At 41.8% G+C, this 27,928-nt stretch overlaps 3 protein-coding genes across 3 annotated transcripts; all 3 read right to left on the bottom strand.

Annotated features, from left to right (window-relative positions):
* Positions 1–701: 701 nt before the first annotated feature.
* LOC143119349 (taste receptor type 1 member 1-like) lies at positions 702–19,659 on the bottom strand. Its single transcript, XM_076280784.1, has 5 exons — positions 19,405–19,659; positions 5,799–6,539; positions 5,414–5,623; positions 2,396–2,516; positions 702–2,261 (listed from the first exon to the last, which is right to left on the bottom strand). The coding sequence occupies exons 1-5, from the start codon at positions 19,657–19,659 to the stop codon at positions 1,333–1,335; spliced, it is 2,256 nt and encodes a 751-aa protein (XP_076136899.1). The 3' UTR covers positions 702–1,332.
* LOC143119484 (taste receptor type 1 member 1-like) lies at positions 14,690–18,980 on the bottom strand. Its single transcript, XM_076281065.1, has 3 exons — positions 18,689–18,980; positions 15,950–16,036; positions 14,690–15,620 (listed from the first exon to the last, which is right to left on the bottom strand). The coding sequence occupies exons 1-3, from the start codon at positions 18,978–18,980 to the stop codon at positions 14,692–14,694; spliced, it is 1,308 nt and encodes a 435-aa protein (XP_076137180.1). The 3' UTR covers positions 14,690–14,691.
* A 2,398-nt stretch (positions 19,660–22,057) lies between the features above and the next one.
* LOC143106947 (germ cell-specific gene 1-like protein) lies at positions 22,058–27,896 on the bottom strand. The gene is made up of 5 exons (XM_076271455.1): positions 27,402–27,896; positions 24,593–24,643; positions 23,398–23,550; positions 22,848–22,959; positions 22,058–22,439 (listed from the first exon to the last, which is right to left on the bottom strand). The coding sequence occupies exons 1-5, from the start codon at positions 27,745–27,747 to the stop codon at positions 22,130–22,132; spliced, it is 972 nt and encodes a 323-aa protein (XP_076127570.1). The 5' UTR covers positions 27,748–27,896; the 3' UTR covers positions 22,058–22,129.
* Between the last annotated feature and the right edge of the window lie 32 nt (positions 27,897–27,928).

The following is a 27,928-nucleotide window of genomic DNA, read 5'->3' as shown; positions in this document are numbered from 1 at the left end:
ATTACCTAGATTGGGTTAGTTAAGTTGTAACCCATGTTGTTTAGTCAATTCAGCTCAAGAAGTGGGCCAAGCAACTGAGTGAAATAGCTCAGATTGGCCCTGTCATATCAAATGTCCACAAAGATTTAACTGTAGTTCAATTCTAGTATGACCAGTATGTCAGAGAAAGTGTGAACAGATAATTGGTGTCAATCACAAAATTTTGCAAATAGTTTTGGCAAATAAAAATTCTTAGATACAATCGTATAATTGAAACTCAGAACAGATTTCAGAAATACAGCCTTTTAACAGTCAGATGACTGTTGACAAATGACAGATGGATTGACTTACTTTTGACATTCCAGTGCTACTGGCTTTTCTGAACGTTTTCCTTGACCCTCGTGAAGTTTAAACAAGCCACCCAATAAATAATCCCCAGGTTTGTGAAATAGGGATTGGGCATATGTGCCCACAATACCACCATAACTCACTATGAAAACAGAGACAGTCACTAGCAACATGGTTTACACAATGAGATGAAAGTAAATGGATGTAACAAGGCCTTTGTCTCTGATGGCCATAATTTGATTTGCATACCCTGCGCATTTCCATGTTTTTGGTATGCCGCAGGCTACTGACTACTGGAAAGTAACCAAGTTTTAGGACCAAGACAAATATGCAAATGAAAAGTGATATAAAAAATGTTCTCTTTTAAACCAAACTTAAAATCAATTTGATATATTTATTTCAGCCAGACAGAGTGAAACAAAACTTCAGTTTTCAGCTCAAGAAGTCGTTTTGATATTAACACATCTGGGTGTTGCCCGGAAGACATTTTGTTGCACGGTTTAACTTACACTTATTAACAATGTGAGTAACGGTGTAACGGAAAACAGTCTAATTTATACACACTGGCTGTGTGGTCATACATCATGTCACTATTCACGAGGAATAGTCGTGACTTGTATTTCATTTTAAGGTTGTCTGTATTTTCATAGATCAAACTTGCAAATCCACAAATGCCACTTCCTCTTGCAAATAGGACCAGTATTGTGTTTATGTCTACTGAATACCGTTGATGCAATAAACAGTGCTTAATGTATCTTCACACGTTTAAACTGTTTTGCACTGTATTGCACTCTGATGGAGAAAATGTACAGTCTGCTTTAACAATTGATTCCATCCTGTTGAGCATCTACTTTACTACAAGCTAAATTAATCTTATACTTGATGGAAGAATGTCATAAACAGTGTAGACTGTGTGTGTGTGAGTGAGTGAGAGAGAGTGAGAAAGAGAGAGATAAAGAAAGAGAGAGAAAGATATTCCTAAATTATTTCATGACAATCTGAAGTTCACCTCATTTGCAGACTGTAGGTCTGGATTGCTGCCTTAAAGTATGTTGCTGTATTGCGCTCAGGTTGGAAAAGAATGATGTAGCATTTTGGTCCAAAGTAACCGAATAGAACTCCCCAGATGCTAAGCAAAATGCAAAAGGCCTGCGCCACAGTGATCCCTACGTAATTCTCATTGAAAACAAAGTACAGTGTGAGAAATAAGGTCCAGGATATGTAGAAAATGAGCAAGCTGAACGTAACCGCTTTACCTTCATTGTAGTTTTTAGGAAGGTCTGTCCCCATATAGGCAAAAGCAAAGCTGGCTAAACTGAGCAGGCCACCCAACGTGAACATAGCAAACAGAATATTTATATTGCCCCACGTGCAAATCACGACTGTTTCCCTAATGAGCTGTATCTGATTTGGCTGGGGTCCGTTGGCATATACCCACAAGATACTCAGGAGCACCTGAGTGATTGTGCAGATCGCTACGATCAGCCATTGTCCGCCATGCTTGACCCAGAACTCGTACGCCTTTGGCAGCTTGACAGCCAGTTTGAAGACAGAGACGATCAGGAAGGAGCGGATGGCCAGGCAGGAGAGGGTGGCGGTGTAGAAGACGAGAAACGTTGGGCTGCGCAGGCTGCAGGTGGTGGGCGACGGCCGCCCGCCAAAGAAGAAGACGCTGACGGTCGACAGAGCCAGGAAGACGAGCACAAGCAGCGACATTTTGCCGCCGGCCGACTTGACCACAGGCGTGTCGTAGTGGTAGACGAACAGGGCCAGCACGCAGCCACACAGCAGGATGGTGGAGGAGGCAGCGAGCATCAGGACGATGGAGACGGCCGCATCGTGCCGAAGGAACACCACGGTCCGGTTCTGGCACGACGTGCTGCCATTTCCAGACCACTCGTGCTCTTGGCACTTTTGGCAGGTGTTTGGATCTGCTGTGGGGACAAACAAGTGTGTCAGTTACATGGTGTGGATTACAGGTGGGCTTGCCCCCAAACTTTTCCCCTCTCTAAGGTCAAATGAATCGTATAGGGGGATAGATGATGGAGAAGGATGCCTGAAGTTGTACCTGTGTGGTTGATGTATGTTCCTGCTATGCAGATCTCACATTCAAAGCAACAGGAATGAAAGCTCTTCTTCACTCTCCTGTGCCCAGTTGGGCATTCAGGAGAACACCGCAACTCAGGAGCCTATATGACAAAGTCCAGTCCAAAGGATACTAATGAATTATTGATCTGTCTTTGTGATTTTTTTCAACACATCATAAAGTGAAGAAGAGTAGCCCTGCCACTCTTGGTGAAACAAATTCTTCAACACATCTGTTTAGCAAATAATTCAGATGAAAGTGACAGTGCTAATTTTATAGGAAACTAGATGTACCGCAGAGCGGTACAAAATATGACCGCCGCCCAGTCCAGCACATTTTTTCCACAAAAATAAATCACGCTGAAAGGCCTATATGATTCTAACTGTCTCACTAAATTGCATTATCCACACTCAATTCTCACTGATATCTGCTAGACAACAAGTACCAAAACATGATTAGTTCATAGATTTCACATGTAAAATTAATTTTATACAACCCCACCTCCATCTTGCATGTTCATAATTCTGAGAAATTCTTGAATTGTGTGCATGTACATGTTTATGTTATGCGTGTGTGTGTGTGTGTGTGTGTGTGTGTGTGTGCGTGCTTGTGTGTGTGCCTGCGTATGTGCCTGTGCATGCAAGCGTACATATGTCTACTGTGTGAGTATGTGTCATACGTATGATTACTGTGAATGTATGTGTGTGTGTGTGTGTGTGTATCTGTTTGTGCACATGTGTGCACATGAAATGGGTTAACATGACCCCTGGAGGCAAACATACGGGAAAAAATTGTCATCCTAGGCCCTACAGTTCTCAAGATATTCACAGAGAACTGTGTCTGCCCTACCCTTCTTTCGGGGGGTCCAGTCCAGCGGGGGGGCTACAGATCAAAACGAAAAATTACGGTTCCATGCAATCCATGTGGGGGTACATGCCCGCCAAGTTTTGTGTACCCCGGTCTTTCAGTTACCAGGGAATCCTTGTTGGTGTACGTCACTAAATGTACACATAAATTATTTTATTGTAAGGCCCCCCCATGAACGAAAGTACACAAAACTTGGCATGCATTCGGAGGGTGTCATAATGATCCTACACTTTTAATTTCGTGCAGTTTTGACCTTGTCAGCCAGAGATATTGTGATGAAAACACATAATTTTTTGCTTTTTAATTTTTAACTAGGTGGCGCTATACATAAAATAAGTGGTAATGGGATGGGTTGACATGCCCCCTTAAGACCATCATACATAAAAAAGGTGGACCTCCTAGGCCCTACGGTTATCGAGATATTCACAGAAAACTGTCTCCGGCCACCTACAGGCCAGTTGGTGTATAGTAACATAAATTAATTTATTGTGTGGCCCCCCATGAACGGAATTCCACGAAACTTGGCGTGCATACAGAGGGTGTCATAATGATCCTACACTTCCAATTTTGTACAGTTTTGACTTTGTTAGGTCACAGATACCTTCAATTACAACACCTCATTTTTACTTTTTTGTGTTTAACTAGGTGGCGCTATACATGAAATGAGTGGTTATGGAATGGGTTGACATGGCCCCTTGAGATCAACATACAAAAAAAAAATGGTCCTCCTAAACCCTACGGTTTTCGAGATATTCACAGAAAACTGTGTCTGCCCTACCCTCCTTTCGGGGGGTCCAGTCCAGCGGGGGGGCTACAGATCAAAACGAAAAACGATGGTTCCATGCTATCCATGTGGGGTTACATGCCCACCAAGTTTCGTGTACCCCGGTCTTTCAGTGTCCCGGGAATCATTGACAGAAATTTGGGCATGCGAAAAAGAAAAAAAAGAAAAAGAAAAAAAAAAAAAATCTGACTAAACCTATATAACCGCCGCTTCGCTGCGCGGCGGTCATAATAATAAAACAGGAAATTACAAGTTTTATGTGTGAAATAGGCACCCATATGCAAAATAACCCTCCTGCACCTGGAAAACAAAATACATGTTCAGGACGTTTGCGGGCATATACAGGTGCATCTAAAAAATAGAATATTGTAGAAAAAATCGTTTTTTTCCGTAATTTATTTCAAAAAGTGAAACTTTGATATATTTCAGATTCATTACACATGAAAATAAATATTTCAAACTTTTTTTTTGTTTTAAACTTCATTATATTAATCTTGATTCTAATTGAATCTGATTACAGCTTACAGCTCAAGAAAATAAAAAATCCATCAAAATATTTTATGAGAAGAATAAGGAGAACACCGCAACTCAGGAGCCTACGTATATGACAAAGTCAGGTCCCAAGGATATTAATGTCAATGATATAATTATTTATCTGTCGTTTTTTGATTTTTGACCGTATCATAGTAAAGTGAAGACTGTATGCCTGTACCACTCTTCCTGAAATAAATTGTTCAACAGATCTTTTACAACAGAGCAAATATTTCAGATGAAAGTGACCGTGCTAATTTTACAGGAAATAATGAAACAGGAAATTACCAGTTTAGATTATGTGTGAAATAGACACCCATACGCATAACAACCCTCCAGCACCTAAAAAATACATGTTAAACTCGAGCCAGGCAGCTAAAGCGCTACACTCTGGGGGCATGAACGTGGGGGCTCACAAACATGCCCCCAGAAAGTAGAGCAGTAGCTGCTTGGCTACCGCTGGCTGCAACAACTCGTCTATGAGGTTGACTGCAGAGGACGAGGAAGCCCTGGATCCACTCTCTGGGTGGAGCAGGGCGCTGAACCTCTCTTTACGAGCCTCCAAGTGTGCTGCCCTGGCGCCGGGCAATGATGTTATGCCCAAAACACACCCATAACTGATTAAGAAACATAAGACCAACCTTTTTGAGCTAGGCACCGACGTTTGATAACAAAACCACCTCCAATGTGGACTGGACAAACCCCGAAATTTGCTTAAGCTATTCGCCAGTGACCATGCGTTTTAGATTGCCAAATAGGGTTACAACAATTAAAGCAACAGTTAATGACATATTGAACTATAGACATATTGAACTTACATTTTTACCAGTGTGCCAGGTGAAGAGACCTTGGTCAAGACTGAATTTAGGTGTTGGCACTGAGTGGAATGACCCAACTGTGACAAAAGGGCTGTTGTTTTTCCAATCCCAAAACACGATATCAAAGAAAGCTGGGGAATCACCATTGTCATCAAACTCTACGCTGCGGTTGTATAAATTGAACGTGACCGTTTTCAGTGCTTTGATGAGCTAAGAAAACAGATAAATTATAAAACACAACATAAATATATATGGCATCATCTACTGTCAAGGCAGTAAAATACAAACAAAACAAAAGCTTGTATTATAACACATAGAAATGTTGTGCATTTTATGCACCTACAAATGTAAGGTAATGAGGTAATGTAAAAACACTGGCATTTACCATATGAGGTTCGACAGTCAGATTCATGCAAGATGATGGACTGCAAGACAGGGTTGAATGGAGTGCGTGAGCTATGGCATAGATTGCTGAGTAGATGCTGAAACTGAACGTGGAGTCCTGTGAGTAGATCGTCTCGGCCGTAACATTTGTGCACTCCTCACATATCTGACCACACGTGCGACCAGAGCCTGGAGACGATGGTGGTGTGGAACTCACAGACCGGTGGATGAACTGTTTTAACCCTTTTAGGGGATCCATTTGTTGCAGAGTGACCCCTAAGACGGTGCCCAGACGTTCTATGTTGTTCTCTTTGATCAGTTCTGAGCTCAGGGTCCAGGTCTCACTTCCGATCCAAACCTTTTGCACGTTGTTTTTAATCGCCGTCCTCAAGAGGAGAGTCACATGCTCTATGTGGGCAAAGAGCACAATAACCTCGACATGCTGCTGATGGATCACATCTAACATTAAAGCGTTTGCAGAGTCGTTTGAGACCGAGATAGTGCCTCTGTAGGCCAAGCAAATGTCGGCTGACTTTATTTCACTCTCAAACACAGCTAGAGCGTCCCGGCTATAGTCGGTGTCACCGCCGATGAAGGCCACCCAGTTCCACCGGAACTTTCTCAGTATCTGGACAATAGCCTGCACTTGGAACTTGTCACTGGGAGTCGTGCGGAAAAAGGACGGGAATCTCTGGACGGGAAGGTTGTTACTGAGTTGAACGCTAGAGGCTCCATGCGTCACCTGCAAATTGAAAATAGGCAGAGAGCAACGTGAGATTGTATTGTCTCTTATGTAAATCAAGGTAAATAAACAACTCATGGCTTTCCACATAGACTTGAGTAGTATGCCAAAGGGGATACATCTTACCATAGGCAGAAGGTTGGACAGAAACAGCTGAGATACGGTAATGGTCTCTGTACTCCCAAATGGGCCGGTAACAGAGATGACTTTGGGTCGACAGGCTCGTTGGGTTCCTACATGAATAGAGTCCCCACACACGGAGAAATCCAAAGCAGACAGAAGGCTGCCTATGTCAGAGCAGTAATCGAAGATCTCATATCCCAGGCTCACCCCTGGAAGCAGATCTGTGCTGTTGTTGATTTCCTCAATGGTGAACCTCATCACTTGCATTCGTTTGTAGCTTGCAGAAATGAACTGAAATCTAAATGATTGAGGTTGATGTTACAGTTAGGCATAGAAATGTGAAAGTTAAACTGCAAACAAGTGAACAAACTTAAGAAATAAAACAAAAGATAGTCCATTTACTTACACTGATATTCCCATCAATTTTGTTCTGTGTGGATGCATTTTTTTCAATTTTCAATAGGGGCAGCCGTAGCCTACTGGTTAACACTTTGGACTTGTTACCGGAGGGTTGCTGGTTCGAACCCCGACCAGTAGGCACGGCTTTGAGCAAGGCACCTAACCCCTCACTGGTCCCCGAGCGCTGCTGTTGTTGCAGGCAGCTCACTGTGACGGGATTAGTGTGTGCTTCACCTTACTGTGTGTTCACTGTGTGCTGAGTGTGTTTCACTAATTCATGGATTTGGATAAATGCAGAGACCAAATTTCCCACACGGGATCAAAAGAGTATATATACTTATAGGCTACTTATATATAACTTCCGTAAATATAAATTTAAGATGTAAACTTAAATTTAAATGCTTAAGGTTGATGTTGGAATTTTTTTTAGCTAATACCCCTTTCACATGACTGACCTAGGTTGGGTTATTTGGCCAAGTTGTTACCCATTTTGTTCAGTCAATTCAGCTCAAGAAGTGGGCCAAGCAACTGAGTCAAATAGCTCAGATTGGCCCTGTCATATCAAAAATCCACAAAGATTTAACTGTAGTTCAATGCTAGTATGACCGTATGTCAGAGAAAGTGTTAACAGATAAACTAAAAATTGGAGAGTTTTTAAAAAAGTTTAAGCTCTTAAAGAGTTTAAGAGTTTTTAAAAACTAAAAGATACAATTTATTGGAAGTTAATAAAAGTTAACAGATACAATTGTAATGGAAACTCTCAGAACAGATTTCAAAATACAGCCTTTTAACAGATTTCAAAATACAGCCTTTTAACAGATTTCAAAATACAGTCAGATGACTGTTGACAAATGACAGATGGATTGACTTACTTTTGACATTCCAGTGCTTCTGGCTTTTCTGAACGGTTTCCTTGACCCTCGTGAAGTTTAAACAAGCCACCCAATAAATAATCCCCAGGTTTGTGAAATAGGGATTGGGCATATGTGCCCACAATACCACCATAACTCACTATTAAAACTGAGACAGTCACTAGCAACATGGTTCGTACAAGAAGAGGAAAGTAAATGGATGTAACAAGGCCTGTGTACCTCTAGAAGACTGATGTATGACTGCTAATCTAGAAGTCTGGATGAGGGATGGCCATAAATTGATTTGCTTATCCTACATATTTCCATGTTTTAGTCTACTGAACAAGTCTGGGGACTAAGACAAAAATAGGCAAATGAAAAGTAGTGTTAAAAAATGCCCCTGTAAGGCTGGACGTTGCATACCTAAATTCATGGGAAGATCCTTATTGATAAAAGGTTTTGTCTCACTGTGCCCCTGCCTATGCATACATTTGAAGTGAAAAATCACTGTTTTCAGTTGCCATTTGGTCTGTTGCCCCCTGTCGTTCTACTATACCTCCTCACCCCTCTCCTCTTTAGGTCCAAGTTTGTCTTTTATAAATAATGGTAAGGCTTTATCTACATGCTCTCATGCTTGCCTAGGATGCTTGTGTGTCTCCGGCGTCGTGAATAAAACTTTGTACTCTGCCGTACGGTCGGCTTGCCTGTGCGCTACTTTTTGGCTCTTCGTGGATTAATACTTCATTTTTACCACAAGGAAGCCATGGAATTTTCTTCCTACAGATACAGGTATTAATACTTAATCCTCATTCTACTGCACCTCCTCACCTCTCACTCACTCTTCTGGAGCAGGCCACCTGGTATCTCTCTCTCTCTCACTCACTCTCACTCTTCCCACTCACTCTCTCTCTCACTCACTCTCACTCTCTCACTCTTCCCACACTCTCTCTCTCTCACTCTCACTCTTCCCACTCTCCCTTACTCTTCTCACTCTCTCTCACTCTTCTCACTCTCTCTCACTCTCTCTCACTCTTCCCACTCTCTCTCACTCTTCCCACTCTCTCTCTCTCACTCTCTCTCTCACTCTTCCCACTCACTCACTCTCACTCTTCCCACTCTCTCTCACTCTTCCCACTCTCTCTCACTCTTCCCACTCACTCACTCTCACTCTTCCCACTCTCTCTCACTCTTCCCACTCTCTCTCACTCTTCTCACTCTCTCTCACTCTCTCTCACTCTTCCAACTCTCTCTCACTCTTCTCACTCTCTCTCACTCTTCTCACTCTCTCTCACTCTCTCTCACTCTTCCCACTCACTCTCACTCACTCTCACTCTTCCCACTCTCTCTCACTCTCTCTCACTCACTCTCACTCTTCCCACTCACTCTCACTCACTCTCACTCTTCCCACTCTCTCTCACTCTCTCTCACTCTTCCCACTCTCTCTCTCTCACTCTCTCTCACTCTTCCCACTCACTCACTCTCACTCTTCCCACTCTCTCTCACTCTTTCCACTCACTCTTCCCACTCACTCTCTCTCACTCTCACTCTCTCTCTCTCTCACTCACTCTCACTCTTCCCACTATCCCTCACTGTTCCCACTCACTCTTCTCACTCACTCTTCCCACTCTCTCTCTCTCTCTCTCACTCTTCCCACTCTCTCTCTCTCACTCTCTCTCACTCTTCCCACTCACTCACTCTCACTCTTCCCACTCTCTCTCACTCTTCCCACTCTCTCTCACTCTTTCCACTCACTCTTCCCACTCACTCTCTCTCACTCTCACTCTCTCTCTCTCTCACTCACTCTCACTCTTCCCACTATCCCTCACTGTTCCCACTCACTCTTCTCACTCACTCTTCCCACTCTCTCTCACTCTCTCTCACTCTTCACACTCTCTCTCTCTCACTCTCTCTCACTCTTCCCACTCACTCACTCTCACTCTTCCCACTCTCTCTCACTCTTCCCACTCTCTCTCACTGTTCCCACTCACTCTTCTCACTCACTCTTCCCACTCACTCTCACTCTTCCCACTCTCTCTCACTCTCTCTCACTCTTCACACTCACTCTCTCTCACTCTCACTCTCTCTCACTCTCACTCACTCTCACTCTTCCCACTCTCTCTCACTCACTCTCACTCTTCCCACTCTCTCTCTCTCACTCTCACTCTCCCTTACTCTTCCCACTCTCTCTCACTCTTCCCACTCACTCTCACTCTTCCCACTCAAATTCAAATTAAAATATGCTTTATTGGCATGACAAACCATATGATGCATTGCCAAAGCGTTCACAGGAATGATATTAATTAAAGAATGATATAAACATGTACAAACATTACAAACATTGTTACACTTCGTCACACACACACACACACACACATACACACACACACACACACACAGCATGTCACAACCATACAAGACCATTGTCTGTACAGGTGCATAGGAAAACCAAGACAGGACAAAACAAAACAAAACAAACAGGAGACATGGTGTAACAGACTGGGGCTGGGGAGCAGTGTTTTGTTGAAGGGTGGAGGTAGTGGGGTGATTATCTTAAGTAATGCCTTCTCTCAGGTTATGGAGTGAGGACACATAACTGGCTGCCAGTATGCATGTGCTGGTGTCCTCGCCCAAAACTACAGCAATTTTTTTCTGTTCATCCAGTTTTGTGAAGTTGAGAATGATGATGTTCAAAATGGTGAAATATTTGTCTCTTTGGGACCGATATTTGTCACAGTGTAGCAGAAAGTGCACCTCTGACTCCCCCTCCCCTGTCATACAGTGACCACATGTCATTTGCTCTTTGGGCAGCCATGACTTCTTGTGCCTGCCTTTCTCTATGGCTAGACTGTGGTCACTCAGCCTGTACTTGGTGAGGATTTGTCTCTGCTTCGTATCTCTGACAGTGTGGAGATACTCTGCCAATTGATAGTCTTTTCGTATGCCAATGTAACATTCTAGTTTGTGTTGTAATTTTGTTTCTTTCTTCCAGTGTTCCAAATAAGAATTCTTGTTGTTCTTGTTAATTTGGTTGATTCTGATTGGTGGTTGGGAAGCAGTGCTGGTCTGGACAATTTGTGGGTTAGGGGTTAGTGGGTTAGTTAAATCCGAGACCAACTGACATAGGGGACTGGGCTTAGAGCTGAGCTCTTGGGATTTAAGTGCTTTAAAATGTAGTGAATTCTGAGGGCTTAATTTTAGATCAATCCAGAATTTTAGGGATCGTTTTTGGATATTAATCAATAGTGGAAATCGGCCTAATTCTGCCCTGCTAGCATTTGTGGGTACTTTTCTTTGGATATGTAACAAATTTCTGAAGAATTCAGCATGCAGGGCTTCTATTGTGTGTTTGTCCCATCTAGATTAGTTGTGCTTACTGAGTGGACCCCAAATTTCACTTCCATAAAGTGCAATTGGCAAAATGACTGTGTCAAATATTTTGGACCAGATTTTAATTGGTATATCTATTTGATGAAAATGTCTTTTTATTGCATAAAATGCTCGTCGTGCTTTTTCTTTTAGAGCATTCACTGCAAGACCAAAGTTTCCAGAGGCGTTAATTTTTAAGCCAAGGTAGTTATAAGAAGTAACATTCTCTAGGGCGATGTTATCTAGAGTAAAGAGGTGTCTGGTTCCCTGAGGTCTGGGATGCTTCTGGAAGATCATAACTTTAGATTTATCCAAATTCACTGTCAGGGCCCAGTTCTGACAGCACTGCTCTAGCAGGTCCAGGTGCTGCTGTAGGCCCTGTTCAGTGGCCGACAGCAGCACCAGGTCATCCGCAAAGAGCAGGGATTTGACTTCCGTGTCCAACAGGGTGAGCCCAGGTGTTGCAGATTGTTCCAATAACACCGCTAACTCATTTATATAGATATTGAACAAGGTTGGACTCAAGCTGCAACCCTGTCTCACCCCACACCCTTAAGTGAAGTATTCAGTTCTTTTGTTGCCAATTTTTACGCCACACTTATTGCCCAAATACATTGATTTGATGATGTTATACATTTTACCCCCTATACCACTTTGTAGGATTTTGAAATACAATCCTTCATCCCAGATTTAATCGAAAGCTTTTTTAAAATCAATAAAACACGCAAATATTTTCCCCTTAGTTTTTTGGTGAACATTTTGGTTTATCAGGGTATGGAGGGTGTAAATATGATCTGTAGTGCGGCAATTTGGTAAGAAGCCAATTTGATTTTTACTCAAGACATTGTGTTCAATAAGGAAGGCCTGTAAACGGGCGTTGAGGATACAGCAGAATACCTTCCCCAGGTTACTGCTCACACAGATGCCTCAGTAGTTATTAGGGTCAGATTTGTCTCCACTCTTATGTATTGGGGAAAAAAGCCCCCTGTTCCAGACATCAGGGAAGCAACCAGCTTGAAAATCAAGATTGAATAACTTGAGGAGAGCCATTTGTAGAATGGGTGGGCTGAATTTCAACATTTCTGTCCGGATACTATCAGGACCACAAGCTTTTTCAGGCTTGAGCTTTTTAAGATTTTTTATGAGTTCATCACTTGAGATGCTGTGATCAAGTAGATTTTGGTGAACACAAATGGCCTCTTCAAGCTTTTGAAGGTTTAATTTGATATGTTTTTGTTCTTTAGTCATGTCATCTGGCATAGGTTTGTACAGGTTTTGGTAAAATGTTTTCCAGGTGTCTGGATTTTGAATTGCCAATTCTTTTGGTGGGGAATTGTTTAAATGATTCCAACTCTCCCAGAAAGTGTTGGTTTGGAGAGTGTCCTCGATTTCTTGTAGCGTTTTGTTGTAGTATTGTTGTTTTTTTCTTTTTAATTGTTAATTTGTAATCTTTTAGGGCTTCAAAATAATTTTGTCTCAGACAGGTATTTTTTTGGTCATGGTGTTTTTTGTTTGATAATTGCCTGAGATTTTTCCGTTTCTTTATACATTCATGGTTAAACCATTTTTCTTTTGATGGTTTTCTTTTCTTACAGTTTTTCAGCAGGTTTGCCATTTTGGCGGCTCTGTTATATATATTGGAGATTTCCTCCGCTGCCAGGTTGACATCATCACTATTGGGTCTGAATTGTTTTAAAAGGAACATGTTAATATTGTTAGTAATTTCAACCGAATTGATTGCTTTATGAAATTCAGTCACACTGTCAGATTTCCATTTATATTTCTGATTTAATTGGATTAATTTGGAGGGGATTTGTATAGATGTTTTGTTGTTCATGCTTTTCAAGAATGTGGTTATCTGGCAGTGATCTGAAAAGGGAGACTGTGGTCCTACAGTGAATGCACTAATGGAAGATGGGTCCATGTCAGTAATGGCATAGTCGACTACACTAGTCCCAAGAGCTGAGCAATATGTGAACCTTCCTAAAGAGTCCCCTCTGATCCTACCATTAAGCATGTACAGGCCTAAGGAGCGACAGAGGTGCACTAACTCTTTACCATTTTTGTTTATGGTCTTGTCAGGATTATTCCTGGTCATTGTGATGGGGGTGAGGGTGGCTGATAGATTATTGAATATGTGATTGTTTCCTGCTGGGTCTATACAGTCTGGCTGTGTGCCTGTACGGGCATTGAAGTCCCCACACAGAAGGACATTTCCCTGGGCCTGGAAGCTGTTAATTTCTGTATGGAGCCTGTTAAAGAATTCCTCATCATAATATGGTGAATCATGAGGTGGTGCATAGGCTGCACAGATGATTACATCATTGTCACAGTTAAATGTGCCTTTTTTGAGTTTCAGCCATGCATGTGTTATACCCTTTTTTACTAGTTTCAATTTAGTTGCAAGTTTTTCTTTGTACCAGATTATAATTCCACCAGATTTTCTTCCATGTTTGATGTGGTCGTGTTTAATAGAAGGCAGCAGGATTTCTGTATAGCCTTTTGGGCAGTATGTGTCAGTGTCTGTGTTACACCAAGTCTCAATTAAAACAACAATATCTAGATTATTTAACTTATTTACAAAGTCAACATTTCTGCTTTTCGTTCCAAATGCTGAAGTGTGTAGTCCTTGAATGTTCCATGAGCTAATCACTCCCACTCACTCCCACTCTCTCTCTAGCCTGGCTAGTGTGTGTTTTCTTTTGTATGTGTGTGTTGGGGCGGGGGGGGGGGGGGGGGGGGGTGTTAGGTAAACCCACCTGTAATCCACCATGTAGCTGACACACTTGTTTGTCCCCACAGTACTTTTTCGCCTTTGAGGTAAATACATTTCTGCATTTTTCCCAACTACATTTTTTGACGTTTGCTGCTTCTTTTTATCACAATAAGTTTAGGTTTCGTTATCCCATATTGTCGCCCTCTTAAACCAAATTTAAAATCAATTAGACTTTTTTGAACATTTATTTTATCTAATGACACAGACAACATAACAAATTGCATCCACATATCCTTGTTATGCACTATGCACAACTATTTTTCTCTAGCCTAAAACCATGAGACTGAAAGCTAATTACTCTTGCATATTTCTTAAAGTGACAGGCACTCAATTACACACACCAGCAATGTGCCTACACACCACATTAAACCTACACACCACATTAAAGATATGCCTAAGTGTAATAGTTTAAAAATCAATACGAACTATTAAAATGACTTAATATGTTTAGCTACTAGTAATTATGTAGATTATAAAATACTAAACATTATTAACAAAATATATACACTTTATACAAATTCCAAAATATATTGAATAGAAACATATGCTATAAGCCATAATTTTTGCCAATTCCCAATTCTTGACTTGGTATTGGTATCTAAACAATAATTTTGGTATCACAACACTAATCTGAAGTTCATCTCATTTGCAGATTGTAAGTCTGGATTGCTGCCTGAAAGTATGTTGCTGTATTGCGCTCAGGTTGGAAAAGAATGATGTAGCATTTTGGTCCAAAGTAGCCGAATAGAGCCCCAACGATACTGAACAAAATGCAAAAGGCATTCGCCACTGTGATGTCTACGTAATTCTCCTCGAAAATAAAGGTCAGCGTGAGAAATAAGGTCCAGGATATGTAGAAAATGAGCAAGCAGAACGTAACAGCTTTACCTTCATTGTAGTTTTTAGGAAGGTCTGTCCCCATATAGGCAAAAGCAAAGCTGGCTAAACTGAGCAGCCCTACCAGCGTGAACATAGCAAACAGAATATATTGGTCACCCCACGTACAAATCAAGGCTGTTTCCATAATGACCTGTCTCTGACTTGGCTGGGGCCCGTTGGCATATACCCACAAGATACTCAGGAGCACCTGAGCAATCGTGCAGATCGCTACGATCAGCCATTGTCCGCCATGCTTGACCCAGAACTCGTACGCCTTCGGCAGCTTGGCAGCCAGTTTGAAGACGGAGACGATCTGGAAGGAGCGGACGGCCAGGCAGGACAGGGTGGCGGTGTAGAAGACGAGAAACGTTGGGATGCGCAGGCTGCAGATGATGGCCGACGGCCGCCCGGCAAAGAAGAAGACGCTGACGGACGACAGAGCCAGGAAGACGAGCACAAGCAGCGACATTTTGCCGCCGGCCGACTTGACCACGGGCGTGTCGTAGTGGTAGACGAACAGGGCCAGCACGCAGCCACACAGCAGGATGGTGGAGGAGGCAGCGAGCATCAGGACGATGGAGACGGCCGCATCGTGCCGAAGGAACACCACGGTCCGGTTCTGGCACGACGTGCTGCCATTTCCAGACCACTCGTGCTCTTGGCACTTTTGGCAGGTGTTTGGATCTGCTGTGGGGACAAACAAGTGTGTCAGCTACATGGTGTGGATTACAGGTGGATTTACCTAGCCCAACCCCCCCCCCCCCTCCAACACACACACACACACACAAAATACACACAGCATAGTTGAGATTGAGATGACCCAAAAGGTATCATCCTTGCATGTTACATGCCTGTTGCTGCATTTTGATATTGTACGATATTGTTGTAACGTTCGGCAGTTTGTAAGACACTCATATTATTGGCTACATTTTTTGTGCCCACTTCCCCCTTGGTGCCCTACCCACAGTGTGTGTTGCGCGTGGTGGTAACGGTGGCACTGATGCCTGAAGTTGTACCTGTGTGGTTGATGTATGTTCCTGCTCTGCAGATCTCACAGCCAAAGCAACAGGAATGAAAGCTGGACTCCACTCTCCTGTACCCAGCTGGACATTCAGGAGAACACCGCAACTCAGAAACCTAAAGTCAAGTTAGGCCATGATTAATAAGCTGGTGGCAAGGATATTAGTGGCTTGATTATTGATCAGTCTTTGTGATTTTGTTAAACACATCATCAAAGAGTAAGAGGAGACTGTAGGCCTCCATCACTATTGGTCAAATAAATTCTTCAACAAATATCTTACAACACAGCAAATATTGTAGATGAAGGAGACTGTCCATATATTACAGGAAATAATGAAACAAGAACTAACAGATGTAGATGATTACTTTCACAATTTCTCCTGCACCTGAAAAAATACATGTTATGGTGTCCAGGATGTTTGTGTGCATATCTGTGTTGACTTTATATATGTGTCCACTGAAGCTATTTTTTACGAAGCCTGGGAGATGTTATTGCAAGATCTTTTTGTTTGCTGGTTTTACTAAATTGAGTGCTCTTTGACTAAATTGCATGCTCATTTGATTAAATCATGCCCTCATTTGGTTAAATTCTGCAAGCTCAGTGCATTCGTTTTAGTAAATGGGTGCAGTCATTTTGGTAAATGGTGCACTCAATTTACTAAATAATGCTCTTGTTTTACTCAATTAAAACAGGAGAACAATTTAATGGGTGCATGATTCAATACAACAAGCACATGATTTACTGAAATGCGCACACATCTTAGCACAAGATTTTGTAAAACGATCTCTCAATGAGACTTTCTGGGCTCTGTGCATTCTTTCAGTCTGTTTCCTTTAATGCAATAAATGAGCTTCTTCCTGAGTTGAAATTAGGGATCACATTCTATAGAATATATATATAGTGTATGTAGTATACAGTATATAGTGTACTGTACTGTTTGGCTCAAAACAATAAATACAACAGACAATGACATATTGAACTTACATTTTTACCAGTGTGCCAGGTGATGAGACCTTGGTCAAGACTGAATTTAAGTGTTGGCAGTGAGTGGAATGACCCAACTGTGACAAAAGGGCTGTTGTTTTTCCAATCCCAGAACACGATATCATAGAAAGCTGGGGGATCACCATTCTCGTCAAACTCTATCCTGTGGTTGTATAATTTCAACTTGACCTTCTTCAGTGCTTTGATGAGCTAAGAAAATAGATTAATAATAAGACAACATATTGTATATACTGAAACCTCAACCTGACACATCTTGCATAGCTATCAGATTGAGTGTCCTCTACTATCAAGGCATTATACTACAGTACAAATTTAGTGTATGCAGCAGGCTTGGAATTTCACCATTCTGGGGGCAAGGCCACTTGGCCTTCAGTTGGGCATATTTGGTGGGGGGCACAAAGGCCACATGTCAGGGCACCAAGGCCAAAGTTAACTATACAGTAGTAGGCTATCAAAATGATCAAAGTTGTATTTAGCCTATTCACTGCAGTAGACCTACATCACTGTATGAAACATTACAAAAACATGAAACATAACATATTACATAGAACTGTAAATCATCTGATCATCTAATATTTACAGATATCTAGGCTATATATAACATTTATTTAAGCACAGCTCAAAGAAACTCAAATAGCCTAGATTTGAGAAACTCAAATAGCCTAGATGCATGCTTAGCATTTTGTGATCATTAAGGCTACTTTCACAAACTCTTAGTCAGCTGTCCTCTGATTTACCAATATCTAGGCAATATTTGTAACATTTATTTTGTATTTGGCCAGTTATGAAATCATGTGGAACAATTTAAACACATTGTAAAACTTAAAGCCCAAATTTGGAGACATCCATGTGTCGAACTTTACTGCAAATTCAAAACTGGATTACTCTGGAACGGCTAACTGTACAGGGGACTGCTTTACACCTTTGTGTTCGGTAAGGTATCTTGTTTATTCTGATATATGGTTTGTCATGTGTTAAAAGAAGGGTTCGTAAAGTATTCCACCGAGATGAATGGTAGGGAGATCTTGGGACGCAAAACCTTCAGTAGAATGATTAAATTGAATTATATTATGTACTTTTCTCGCGAACCGTTCAACACAGCAATTATCGGCTAACATCGTTTAAAATCTGAGAAAAAGCTCTTTCATGTGATACTTGTGATGTCTGTGTGATGAATAGGCTACTTCGCGAGTAGTTCAACTGAGAATGAGTGAATTTGGACGCACTTTCTTTCTTGCGCTGTCACTTTCTCCACTGCGTAAAAGACTAAATTAATTTGCGCTGTGAATGCTAAGATTATTTTGACAGGCCACAGGCTATAAATAAAAATCGATATTAGTAGGACGCAAAGCAGAATATTGAAAGAAGGGGGCACCAAGGTCACCGTGGCCTCTAAACCTCTGATTTTCAAAGGGGCCTGGCCAATGCAAGGGGCTACGACGGCCATGGCCGTCGTGGCCGCTGTGAAATTCCTACCCTGGTATGCAGTATACATACATATACATGTTATGCATGTATCACTTACAAATGTAAGGTAAAAATGTAACACTGGCATTTACCATATGAGGTTCGACAGTCAGATTGATGCAAGATGATGGACTGCAAGACAGGGTTGAGTGGAGTGCGTGAGCTATGGCATAGATTGCTGAGTAGATGCTGAAACTGAACGTGGAGTCCTGTGAGTAGATCGTCTCGGCCGTAACATTTGTGCACTCCTCACATATCTGACCACACGTGTGACCAGAGCCTGGAGACGATGGTGGTGTGGAACTCACAGACCGGTGGATGAACTCTTTTAACCCTTTTAGGGGACCCATTTGTTGCAGAGTGACCCCTAAGACGGTGCCCAGACGTATGTCGTTCTCTTTGATCAGTTCTGAGCTCAGGGACCAGGCCTCGCTTCCGATCCAAACCTTTTGCACGTTGTTTTTAATCGCCGTCCTCAAGAGGAGAGTCACATGCTCTATGTGGGCAAAGAGCACAATAACCTCGACATGCTGCTGATGGATCACATCTAACATTAAAGCGTTTGCAGAGTCGTTTGAGACCGAGATAGTGCCTCTGTAGGCCAAGCAAATGTCGGCTGACTTTATTTCACTCTCAAACACAGCTAGAGCGTCCCGGCTATAGTCGGTGTCACCGCCGATGAAGGCCACCCAGTTCCACCGGAACTTTCTCAGGATCTGGACAATAGCCTGCACTTGGAACTTGTCACTGGGAGTCGTGCGGAAAAAGGACGGGAATCTCTGCCTGTTGCTGAGCTGAACGCTAGAAGCTCCATGTGTCACCTGCAAATTACAAAATAGTCAGAGAGCGCCATGACATTACTCTGATTACACTGCTTCTGCATTTCAACACTTTGTTTGTTTGTTGTTGTTTATGTAAATAAACAACTCATGGCTTTCCACAATGACTTGAGTAGTATGCCAAGGGGATACATCTTACCATAGGCAGAAGGTTGGACAGAAACAGCTGAGATACGGTAATGGTCTCTGTACTCCCAAATGGGCCGGTAACAGAGATGACTTTGGGTCGACAGGCTCGTTGGGTTCCTACATGAATAGAGTCCCCACACACGGAGAAATCCAAAGCAGACAGAAGGCTGCCTATGTCAGAGCAGTAATCGAAGATCTCATATCCCAGGCTCACCCCTGGAAGCAGATCTGTGCTGTTGTTGATTTCCTCAATGGTGAACCTCATCACTTGCATTCGTTTGTAGCTTGCAGAAATGAACTGAAATCTAAATGATTGAGGTTGATGTTACAGTTAGATACAAATGTAAAAGTGAAAGTGCCAATAAGACATTTAGTTAAGAAATAAACAAAAGATAGAGTCAGTGACTTATATGGATTTTGCATATCAATTCTGTTCTGTGTGGAACATTTACTTCCATAAATATAGAGCTAAGCTGCTAACTTAAATTTAAATGCTTAAGGTTGATGTGAGAAAGAAATGTAGCTAATGCCCCTTTCACATGACTGACCTAGGTTGGGTTATTTGCCCAAGTTGTAACCCATTGTTCAGTCAATTCAGCTCAAGAAGTGGGCCAAGCAACTGAGTCAAATAGCTCAGATTGGCCCTGTCATATCAAAAATCAAGAGAGATTTAACTGTAGTTCAATGCTGGAAAGGTTTGAACAGATGAACAAAAGATATCCTTTTGCAAATCATTTTGGCAAATTTCTATATTCATCAATACGCATATAGAATGTCATTTTTATCATTCAGATGACAAAATGTACTTACTTTTGACATTCCAGAGCTTCTGGCTTTTCTGAACGATTTCCTTGGCCATTGTGAAGTTTAAACAAGCCACCCAATAAATAATCCCCAGGTTTGTAAAATTGGGATTGGGCATATGTGCCTACGGTGACACTACAATAACTCAGTATTAAAACTGAGACAATCACTCGCAACATTGTTTGCACAAGAAGAGGGAAACAAGAAGGTACTGTATGACAATGCTTATCTAGAAGATGACTGATGGCCATAAGTTGATTTGCACAACCCACATATTTACATGTTTTTGATATGCTGTAGGCTACTGTCACTTTGCAAGTAACCAAGACCAATACAAAAATATGCATATGAAAAGTGACACACTGCCCTTCTTAAGCCAAACTTGAAATCAATTAGATGTTTTGATTGCAACCAGTCATAGTGAAATAAATCTCGCCTACACTAATTGCAGCTGAAGTCAGGAGAAGCCTTTTGGATACTAACCAAGCTTGGTACTTACTATAAGAAAACATATGGAAAAAAAATGAATAATTACACCCTGACTCCGTGGTCATACATCAGGTCACTATTCACGAGGAATGGTCGTGACTTGTATTTCATTTTAGGCGTCTATATTTCCATAGATGTAATTTGCAAAGCCACAAATGCCACTTCCTCTTGCAAATAGGACCAGCTTTGTATGTATGTCTACTGCAGATGATGGTGAAGAGGATGTAAATTGGGGGCCCATTGGGTTGCATTGCATCTACCACCAAGTTAAGTGCTTCTGATGCTCTACTGAAAGTTATTTGCTGGTTTACATGTCAAATAGCTTATTTTGAATTCTTCTTTACATAGGATAAACAGTTGGTTATTAATGAAGCATAATTTAGTATTGAATCTAGGGCCCTTTATTGCTTTACTTTGTACACTACTTACTGTAGTTACTTACTGTGCCCCACCTGGCATTCAGACCAAAACACAATATTTACACTGAAAAATAAAGATGGAAGTGCAGTTATTCAGAACAAAGGTTTGATACGGCCACAGCATATTTTAATAGTTTACAGGTATGTTTTACAATTTTTTACATAATTTACACAGTAAAATATAATAAAATTATATTTATTATCAACAATTTTATATATACTATAAAATTGTTATAAAAACAGCCAAGTGCATTTTGATTAGAAGTACAGAGGAACTGCAATGGACGGTTTCACTTATTTGTGTTCATTCGATAGAATAAAGATAGAATTTTGTTTGTAATCATAGATCTGTTAAGCTATGCTGTAATCTGAATTCAATTGCCATCCATATCCAACACAATGGTATATGAAGTACTCCACAGTCTAGCATTACATAACAGAGTGCTTCCTCATTACTACACTGAACCGGCAAAATAATCTGAACTGTATATTCTCGGAAAAAGGACACCACAGTGTGCGATGGACTGTTTATGGCGGGATTGAAAAGCAGTAAAGAATTACAGTACATACATTCAATATACAATACCATGACATTAAATTATAATCCAACAAATTTCACCATATGGCATTTGTAGATGTTTGGTTCCATCACAGCATTCACAGTAACTGAGAATAACACGTGGCAAGAGTCTCAAAGGGTAGAGCACTGTGAATATTACGTTTATTTTTCCTCTACCATGGCAGTTATAGTGCTGTCCTTTTAGCCCAAGAGCATCCTTTGCCTCTTGTTTAGAATTCCTCAAAAAGAAAAATAAATCATGAAGTTAACTGCCCTGTTTCTTGAAGGACTTTTTTTTCATGAGACAATTGGTAACCACACACCACACCACTGCCCTGGTTCAGAAGGGCTTCTTTCTCTTTTTAACCAGATTTCCCAAAATTCTCTCTCTCTCTCTCTCTCTCACTCTCCAGGTCTGTTAATCCATTTCTCTTTAACCCTCCCTTTCTTTCCGCTCCCTGTAATCAGCACTGGTCCTCCTCTGTTTGGGTCTGGCTGTCTGATTTGTGGCTGGGCTGAGGGGAGGGCTGAGGTGGGCAGGTTTCTAAGCCGTTGCACTCTTTCTCCGCCTTCGCATCCACGGACTCGGACACCGAAGGCAGAGGCCGGTTGCGGAGGTCGCTGATGCCCTGGTCATCGAGGAAAGCCTGCTTCTTGCGGTGGCTCTGCCCAAACGTCTTGCGCCGGTTGCGGAATTCGATGACGGTCTTTGTGTAAGAGTTGAGGGTAGTCACTGAAGCACCCATGCAACAAGTAAATGAACCCCAGGCCATTCTGAAACAACATCAACAAAACTGTGTTGACTATATTATATTATATTATGTTGATGATGTAAGGGTGATTTCACTTTTTAGAATTTGTAATTTAGATGTGTATGGTGTAATTCCCAAAGACCTTTACAGGCCTTTACATACTAAACAGTTGTTTAGAAAAGTGTACCTGGGTACATTTGTCTGCAAGATATACAACATAATTCAGCTTTGATGAAGCTTTCCAAATTCATTTAATTTGCAGTTTTTCTGAAAGAAAATGTATGACACTGGTAGTTCTCCACTGAAGCCCTCCTCCCCGCCGCACTGACTCTGTGAGGGAGCCACCTGTTGGTGTAAAGTGGTACTGTATGTGAGCTACGTGTTGTGGCGGTGTAAATAGCCCAGGTGGGGAGAAGTCACTGATGCCTACCCAAAGGACCAGCCATAGTCCCAAGTGTACGGCCTCCACTCTCGAGGTCCATGGTTGGCAGTCACCTGGAAGACTTGGGTGTACATCATGTGAGCCACCATGCCCAGGAGTCCTGCCACACAGCATGTTGGGATATTTCATCACAATTTGCCACACGGTCATTTTAGTCTAGAATACTGTCTGTCCGACTGAAGTCTTCATGTCAGCCTAAAGTGACTGCAAGTCTCTTTTATGGCGAGATTTAGATTTATTTAGTCAGTTTATTCAGGTAACAAATAAATGTGTCAGAATACAATTCATTAAAAAAAATAAAAAAGGAACACAGAGAGAGAGAGAGAAAGAGAGAGAGAAAGAGAGACATGCACACAGGGCTCACTGCAGTCACTGGCCTGACCCAACCCTTTTATTTGTCTTTTGTTTCGGACACAGTGACTGCCCTAAAGGTTTCCACAGCACTGCATTCCACACAGCACCAGTGACTGAGTGACTAAGTGCCTTGCCCCCCCATCCCCATCCCCCCGATCCCATCCACTGGTGGTGGATGGAGTACCTGAGAGGACGGTGAACACAGCAGCAAAGGCATTCAGCTTGAGCCCGTCGATCACGTCGCTGGAGTGGAAGAGCTCGGCGCACATGAGGCCAAAGCCCACCATGAGGAAGGTGATGTACAGCAGCTCCGAGATCACAGACAGCCACAGGACATCTGCAGGGGAGAGGGAGCGGTCAGTGCACAGAGACAAGAATAGATCCATCTCATGGAGACACAGAGATGACTAGAACACAATTACAGTCATTCTATAAGAATATTAGTAGTAAGGATCTGTGCTGGGTGCTCATGGGAGCGCAAATGATGGCCATTTTTCGTCCAACGCTACTTTGCTAAATGCCAGCTCACAGATTTCCGTGTCAGATCAGAGACTGGTCAGAAGTGAAAAGCACTGTGTCTGTGGACATGGAACAACCACATATAGAAACAACCAAAGCAAACCTTTCTGCAAATTAAAACAAATGATTACACGATAATTGGATCAAAAGGGGGTGAACTGGGACTAAATAAAGTTATGAAAAGATGAACAAAAATCCTCCAGAAATACTTAAGTCTCATTCCCCAATGGCTGGAAGCTCACACTGAAACATGGGATGAAGCCGATTACTCCCAAGTATTACATAAAGAACATAGCTCTTGCTATGATCTTGCTTCCTAAGAGCATCCATATGCCAAGAAAAATCACACTCAACATCATACCACGGTAGAATCCTTCACCACTCTCAAGACGAGTAATTCTTCCTCAAAACTGTTCTATATTCTACATAAATATATATATATATATATATATATATATATGTATATTCTGCTATTTTGGGAGGGAGCCAGGTCCTTAGAGGGTGTGCAGACTGCTTAGGATCACTGCCCTGGGGTCAAGGTCTGAGAACTCCATTTTAAGCTGCTTATGGTTTCCAAGAGGTCGAAAGGGGTCTGCATAGCATTAAAATGCTGTTGAATGCAATGGGATTCATCGTTTGAGAGAGTTTGAGAGACCAATTGTCAGATGTAAGCACACTTGAGTCGCCGCAATGAGATTTCCAGTTGAGTGGCTAATGCCAGATGCCAGATTCGAACACTCTCTATTTGCTGCATATTAATCAGAAATATTGATTTTGCACTACAGTCCGTCTGTGTTGTGGGCTTAGTGGGCTGGCTCGCCAAATTTCCCGCTCCTTCCATTCCCAGTGGGATGACTCACCTCTCGATGATGCTGGGGCCAGATCTATGAAGCTCCGGCACCTCTCTTCCCCTGCAAAGCCAGACAAAGCCAGTTTGTCAGAGCTAAACCACTCAGTAGGCGTGGAACTATGTACAAATCATGCCAAGAGAGAGTTGTGTGGGCACCATGCTGGTATCATGGTCCTTATACACAGGCAAAGCCCTTCTCAAAAAAGCACACAGTAATGCCTGAACATGAAGTACAATTACGAGAGCTAGCCCTATAGTGTGGAAGTGTGGTGAAATATATTTTTGTTTCTGTAAAAAGCTTGATTTGTCTTGATGTAGAATATCACTAATTTCACTTCAATTGTCCCTGTGTTTACAGAGCATTTTTTCATCCATTTAGAAGGCTCTGAAATAAATACATAAACAGGCACTACTAGAATAGGGAAACAGAGAGCGTGAAATTAATTATGGTAATATCTGGAATTATTTATTTTTGAATGCCTCTGCAGTTACATCATCATTTGATCCAGTCCAGAAGCATTTCGGTTTTGTTTTTCTAACCACAACAAAATACTATTCCTTTCATCTAATGCCCTGTGATTACTTGAAGAGATTGCAGAATGTTGACCCTGCGGAGTTTTGAAAGACGCCGAAATTAAAACAATAACGACAACAATGCCAAACTGACAACAAAGCCTCTCCATGTCATTATGTTGTGTCCCCTTAGACAGATTCATTTAACACACTTCATTCTAAAGATTCCTGAACACATTATTTATTTAGATGCCTGTGGTGATCATAATAAATATAGAAGACTCCAGTAACATCACCAGAAGTGGTGCAGCATCACTCTCCTAGTCAACTAAATGAACATATTAGTGCACAAAAAGGCTGGTGTGTATATGCCTAACTGTTGATGGATCTATACAAACAGGTAACTTGTTTGACTGAGCCATCGAGTACCAGTAATGGCAGTCTACTCCAAATTGTCATGGAAACGATCACACAAAAATGACCTCAAATGCTTTCTCTGTGCTTGAAAAACAAGACAGAGAGCTTCACATCTCTGCAATGGCAGGCTGTCTTCACCTATTAGACCTCTCGTTTTCGGGACAGTCCCTAACATCTTGCAGACTAGATTTCCAGACAACACTTAATAATTAATTCTGAGATTCAAAAAGCTGATGACATCTGCTCAGCTCCGAGGAGAAACTCATCAGCTCCTGTTGCCTAATCCTCATTAAAGCGCTAAGGCGGCTCCTCCTAGCGTGTGACAACGTGGATTATGGGAAACATCAGACCACATAGTCGGAAAGGCTTTCTCAATAGTTCAATAGTTCAAAGTAGGCCTAAACACAACATCCACCAAGTTCCACAGACCATTTTTGTGCATGGTCCTTATACTAATATTTGAAGTAAATATCCTGCCCTTTAACTAAGAGGAAATGTAGACAACCTGTCTTTATTTAAAACTTCTTTAAAGTGTCATGGATGTCCCATGTCATGTCTATGGCTTTTCAGATAATATCAGGAATATGAAATGACATAGTAGTGAGACTGTAACATACTTATACTTAGATATACCTTTTTTATGTCTCTCATTTCACACACACACATACACACAGTGTATAAATTCCAGAGTGATAAGAGTTCATGATTGTTTGCTTGCAAATAATCTCCCATCTTTGATCCAAATTATATTAGTGTTCGTGTATATGTGTATGTGAATGAGCAAGAGACAGAGAGAGAGACAAAGAGAAGAAAAGGCCATTGATGTCACACAAGACTACTTAGTTCAGCATGGTTTGCTTGCAAATATTCTACCGTCTTTGACCCAAGTGATGTGTATAGGCTATGTGTGTATATCTGTATGTGTATGAGAGAGAGGAAAACAGAGGAAAAATCCAGTGATGTTACACTCAACTAAGCACACTTGGAAGGCATCAAACAGCTGTTGTCGCTGAGCTTTTTTTCCCCTCTCATGACATTGAGTTTGGCAGCTCTACTGATGAATTGACTCCTGCATTAGAGACTAGGAAGGCAAGGGGAGGGGAGGGGAGGGGAGGGTGGGATGGGATGGGATGACTGCAGGCTTAGGCTTGCTGTGTTACAACTTGATACGGCATACAAGCGTTTCATTTCCTCTCGAAGTGTGGAGATTAATCGCTCACCAGTCTGGGGCACAGAGATCACATGCAGTTATCACATGGGGCGAGCCATAACCAGCGACATCCAGTGCACACACGCCCCCTCTCTCTATTGTCCAGTTAAAGGTGGAGTACCCGACTCTCATCCAACACAACTCAACAAGCTACTCTACCTGTGCAAAACAAGGTGTTGCTGTTTTTGTTTATTATACATAATTAAAAGAAGAAAGAGCAATTCAAATATTTAAAGACTCATAATGACATGATACAATTCCAAATTAATCATATGGCACTAGTTTATTCTAATTCAACATTCTGTTGTTTCTCTGCTTCCAAGTTTTGTTTGTATTTTATGACAGTGTGAGATAAAAAAAAAAAAAAAAATCATAAAAAAGGACCTGAAACAAAGTGGCATAACAGAATGACAGAAATGGAAAATAATCTTTCACCTCACACCAGAATTATACTATAGATGTGGAAGTTTTAGGCTACCATTAGGCTACTACTCACATATATTGTTTTCTGTCGTAAAAGACTGAAGCCGAATTCACTCACAGATTTTAAATTGTGATTTTGGTAGGTTATTTGTACTGAATGCAATCTGATTATACTGCCTTCGCGTTCCTGCACAACAACAAAATTAAAGCAAAAAGTTCCCTCCTCCAGTCAGACAACATCTGGCCAGGCGCTTACCTTCCACGTGGATGTCCTCCTCGCAGGAGTACCATATCCCTGTGTGGAAATATCTGAACAGGAACCTGTCATCTCCGGTCTCCCAGCTGTAAACAACTTTATTGGTGTCGGTCTCGTTCACGCCGTGGTCAATGCAGTTGTGTAGACGCTGCTTTGAGCAACTCGGTTTCGGCACCCTCTGTGTGCCTTTACACCAGTGCGAGGTCAGTAACGCAGTAACCGACAAGAGGATTGCAATGATGCAGAGACAGACAGACGCGAGTGCCCTGACGCGACGGGTGGTCTTTTTTGACAGCATCTTTCCACCGAAGAGACGTGTGGCATCAATCAACTCACATCCATCCATTGTTTGGGGGAAAAAAACAGAAACTACACGATGACAAGTAAAGCCATTAGTTCACTGGGCTATCGTTATTAACAACAGAAGCTCTACACTAAAGCTATCTACGCCCAAGCATCTTCTTTACCCAGGACTACGTCCACTCTACATCTCAACTGCGAAGCGTCAAACTGCAAGTTGTGTCCTT

The sequence above is a fragment of the Alosa pseudoharengus genome, unplaced genomic scaffold (assembly GCF_046254945.1).
Source record: "Alosa pseudoharengus isolate Yale_2024_CS ecotype anadromous, Long Island Sound unplaced genomic scaffold, YU_APseudo_1.1 YU_APseudo_1.1_scf_1, whole genome shotgun sequence".
NCBI lineage: Eukaryota > Metazoa > Chordata > Actinopteri > Clupeiformes > Clupeidae > Alosa > Alosa pseudoharengus.
Note: the sequence above shows the minus strand (reverse complement) of the source record. Positions and strands in the feature narration are given on the sequence as shown.

What these genes read in the sequence shown, in the direction of transcription:
- LOC143106947 (XM_076271455.1), bottom strand. Translation starts at nt 27,747, where the DNA reads ATGGATGGATGTGAGTTGATTGATGCCACACGTCTCTTCGGTGGAAAG. An exon ending in TGTGTTCACCGTCCTCTCAG is followed by an intron (nt 22,960 to 23,397) that starts GTACTCCATCCA and finishes GCTGTGTGGCAG; the next exon opens with GACTCCTGGGCATGGTGGCT. An exon ending in GACTATGGCTGGTCCTTTGG is followed by an intron (nt 22,440 to 22,847) that starts GTAGGCATCAGT and finishes ATGTTGTTTCAG; the next exon opens with AATGGCCTGGGGTTCATTTA.
- LOC143119349 (XM_076280784.1), bottom strand. Translation starts at nt 19,659, where the DNA reads ATGAGGTTCACCATTGAGGAAATCAACAACAGCACAGATCTGCTTCCA. An exon ending in CCTGGCACACTGGTAAAAAT is followed by an intron (nt 2,517 to 5,413) that starts GTAAGTTCAATA and finishes TTTGTCATATAG; the next exon opens with GCTCCTGAGTTGCGGTGTTC. An exon ending in AACATACATCAACCACACAG is followed by an intron (nt 2,262 to 2,395) that starts GTACAACTTCAG and finishes TTGTCCCCACAG; the next exon opens with CAGATCCAAACACCTGCCAA.
- LOC143119484 (XM_076281065.1), bottom strand. Translation starts at nt 18,980, where the DNA reads ATGTTAGATGTGATCCATCAGCAGCATGTCGAGGTTATTGTGCTCTTT. An exon ending in AGGCTCTGGTCACACGTGTG is followed by an intron (nt 16,037 to 18,688) that starts GTCAGATATGTG and finishes CTGAATGTCCAG; the next exon opens with CTGGGTACAGGAGAGTGGAG. An exon ending in AACATACATCAACCACACAG is followed by an intron (nt 15,621 to 15,949) that starts GTACAACTTCAG and finishes TTGTCCCCACAG; the next exon opens with CAGATCCAAACACCTGCCAA.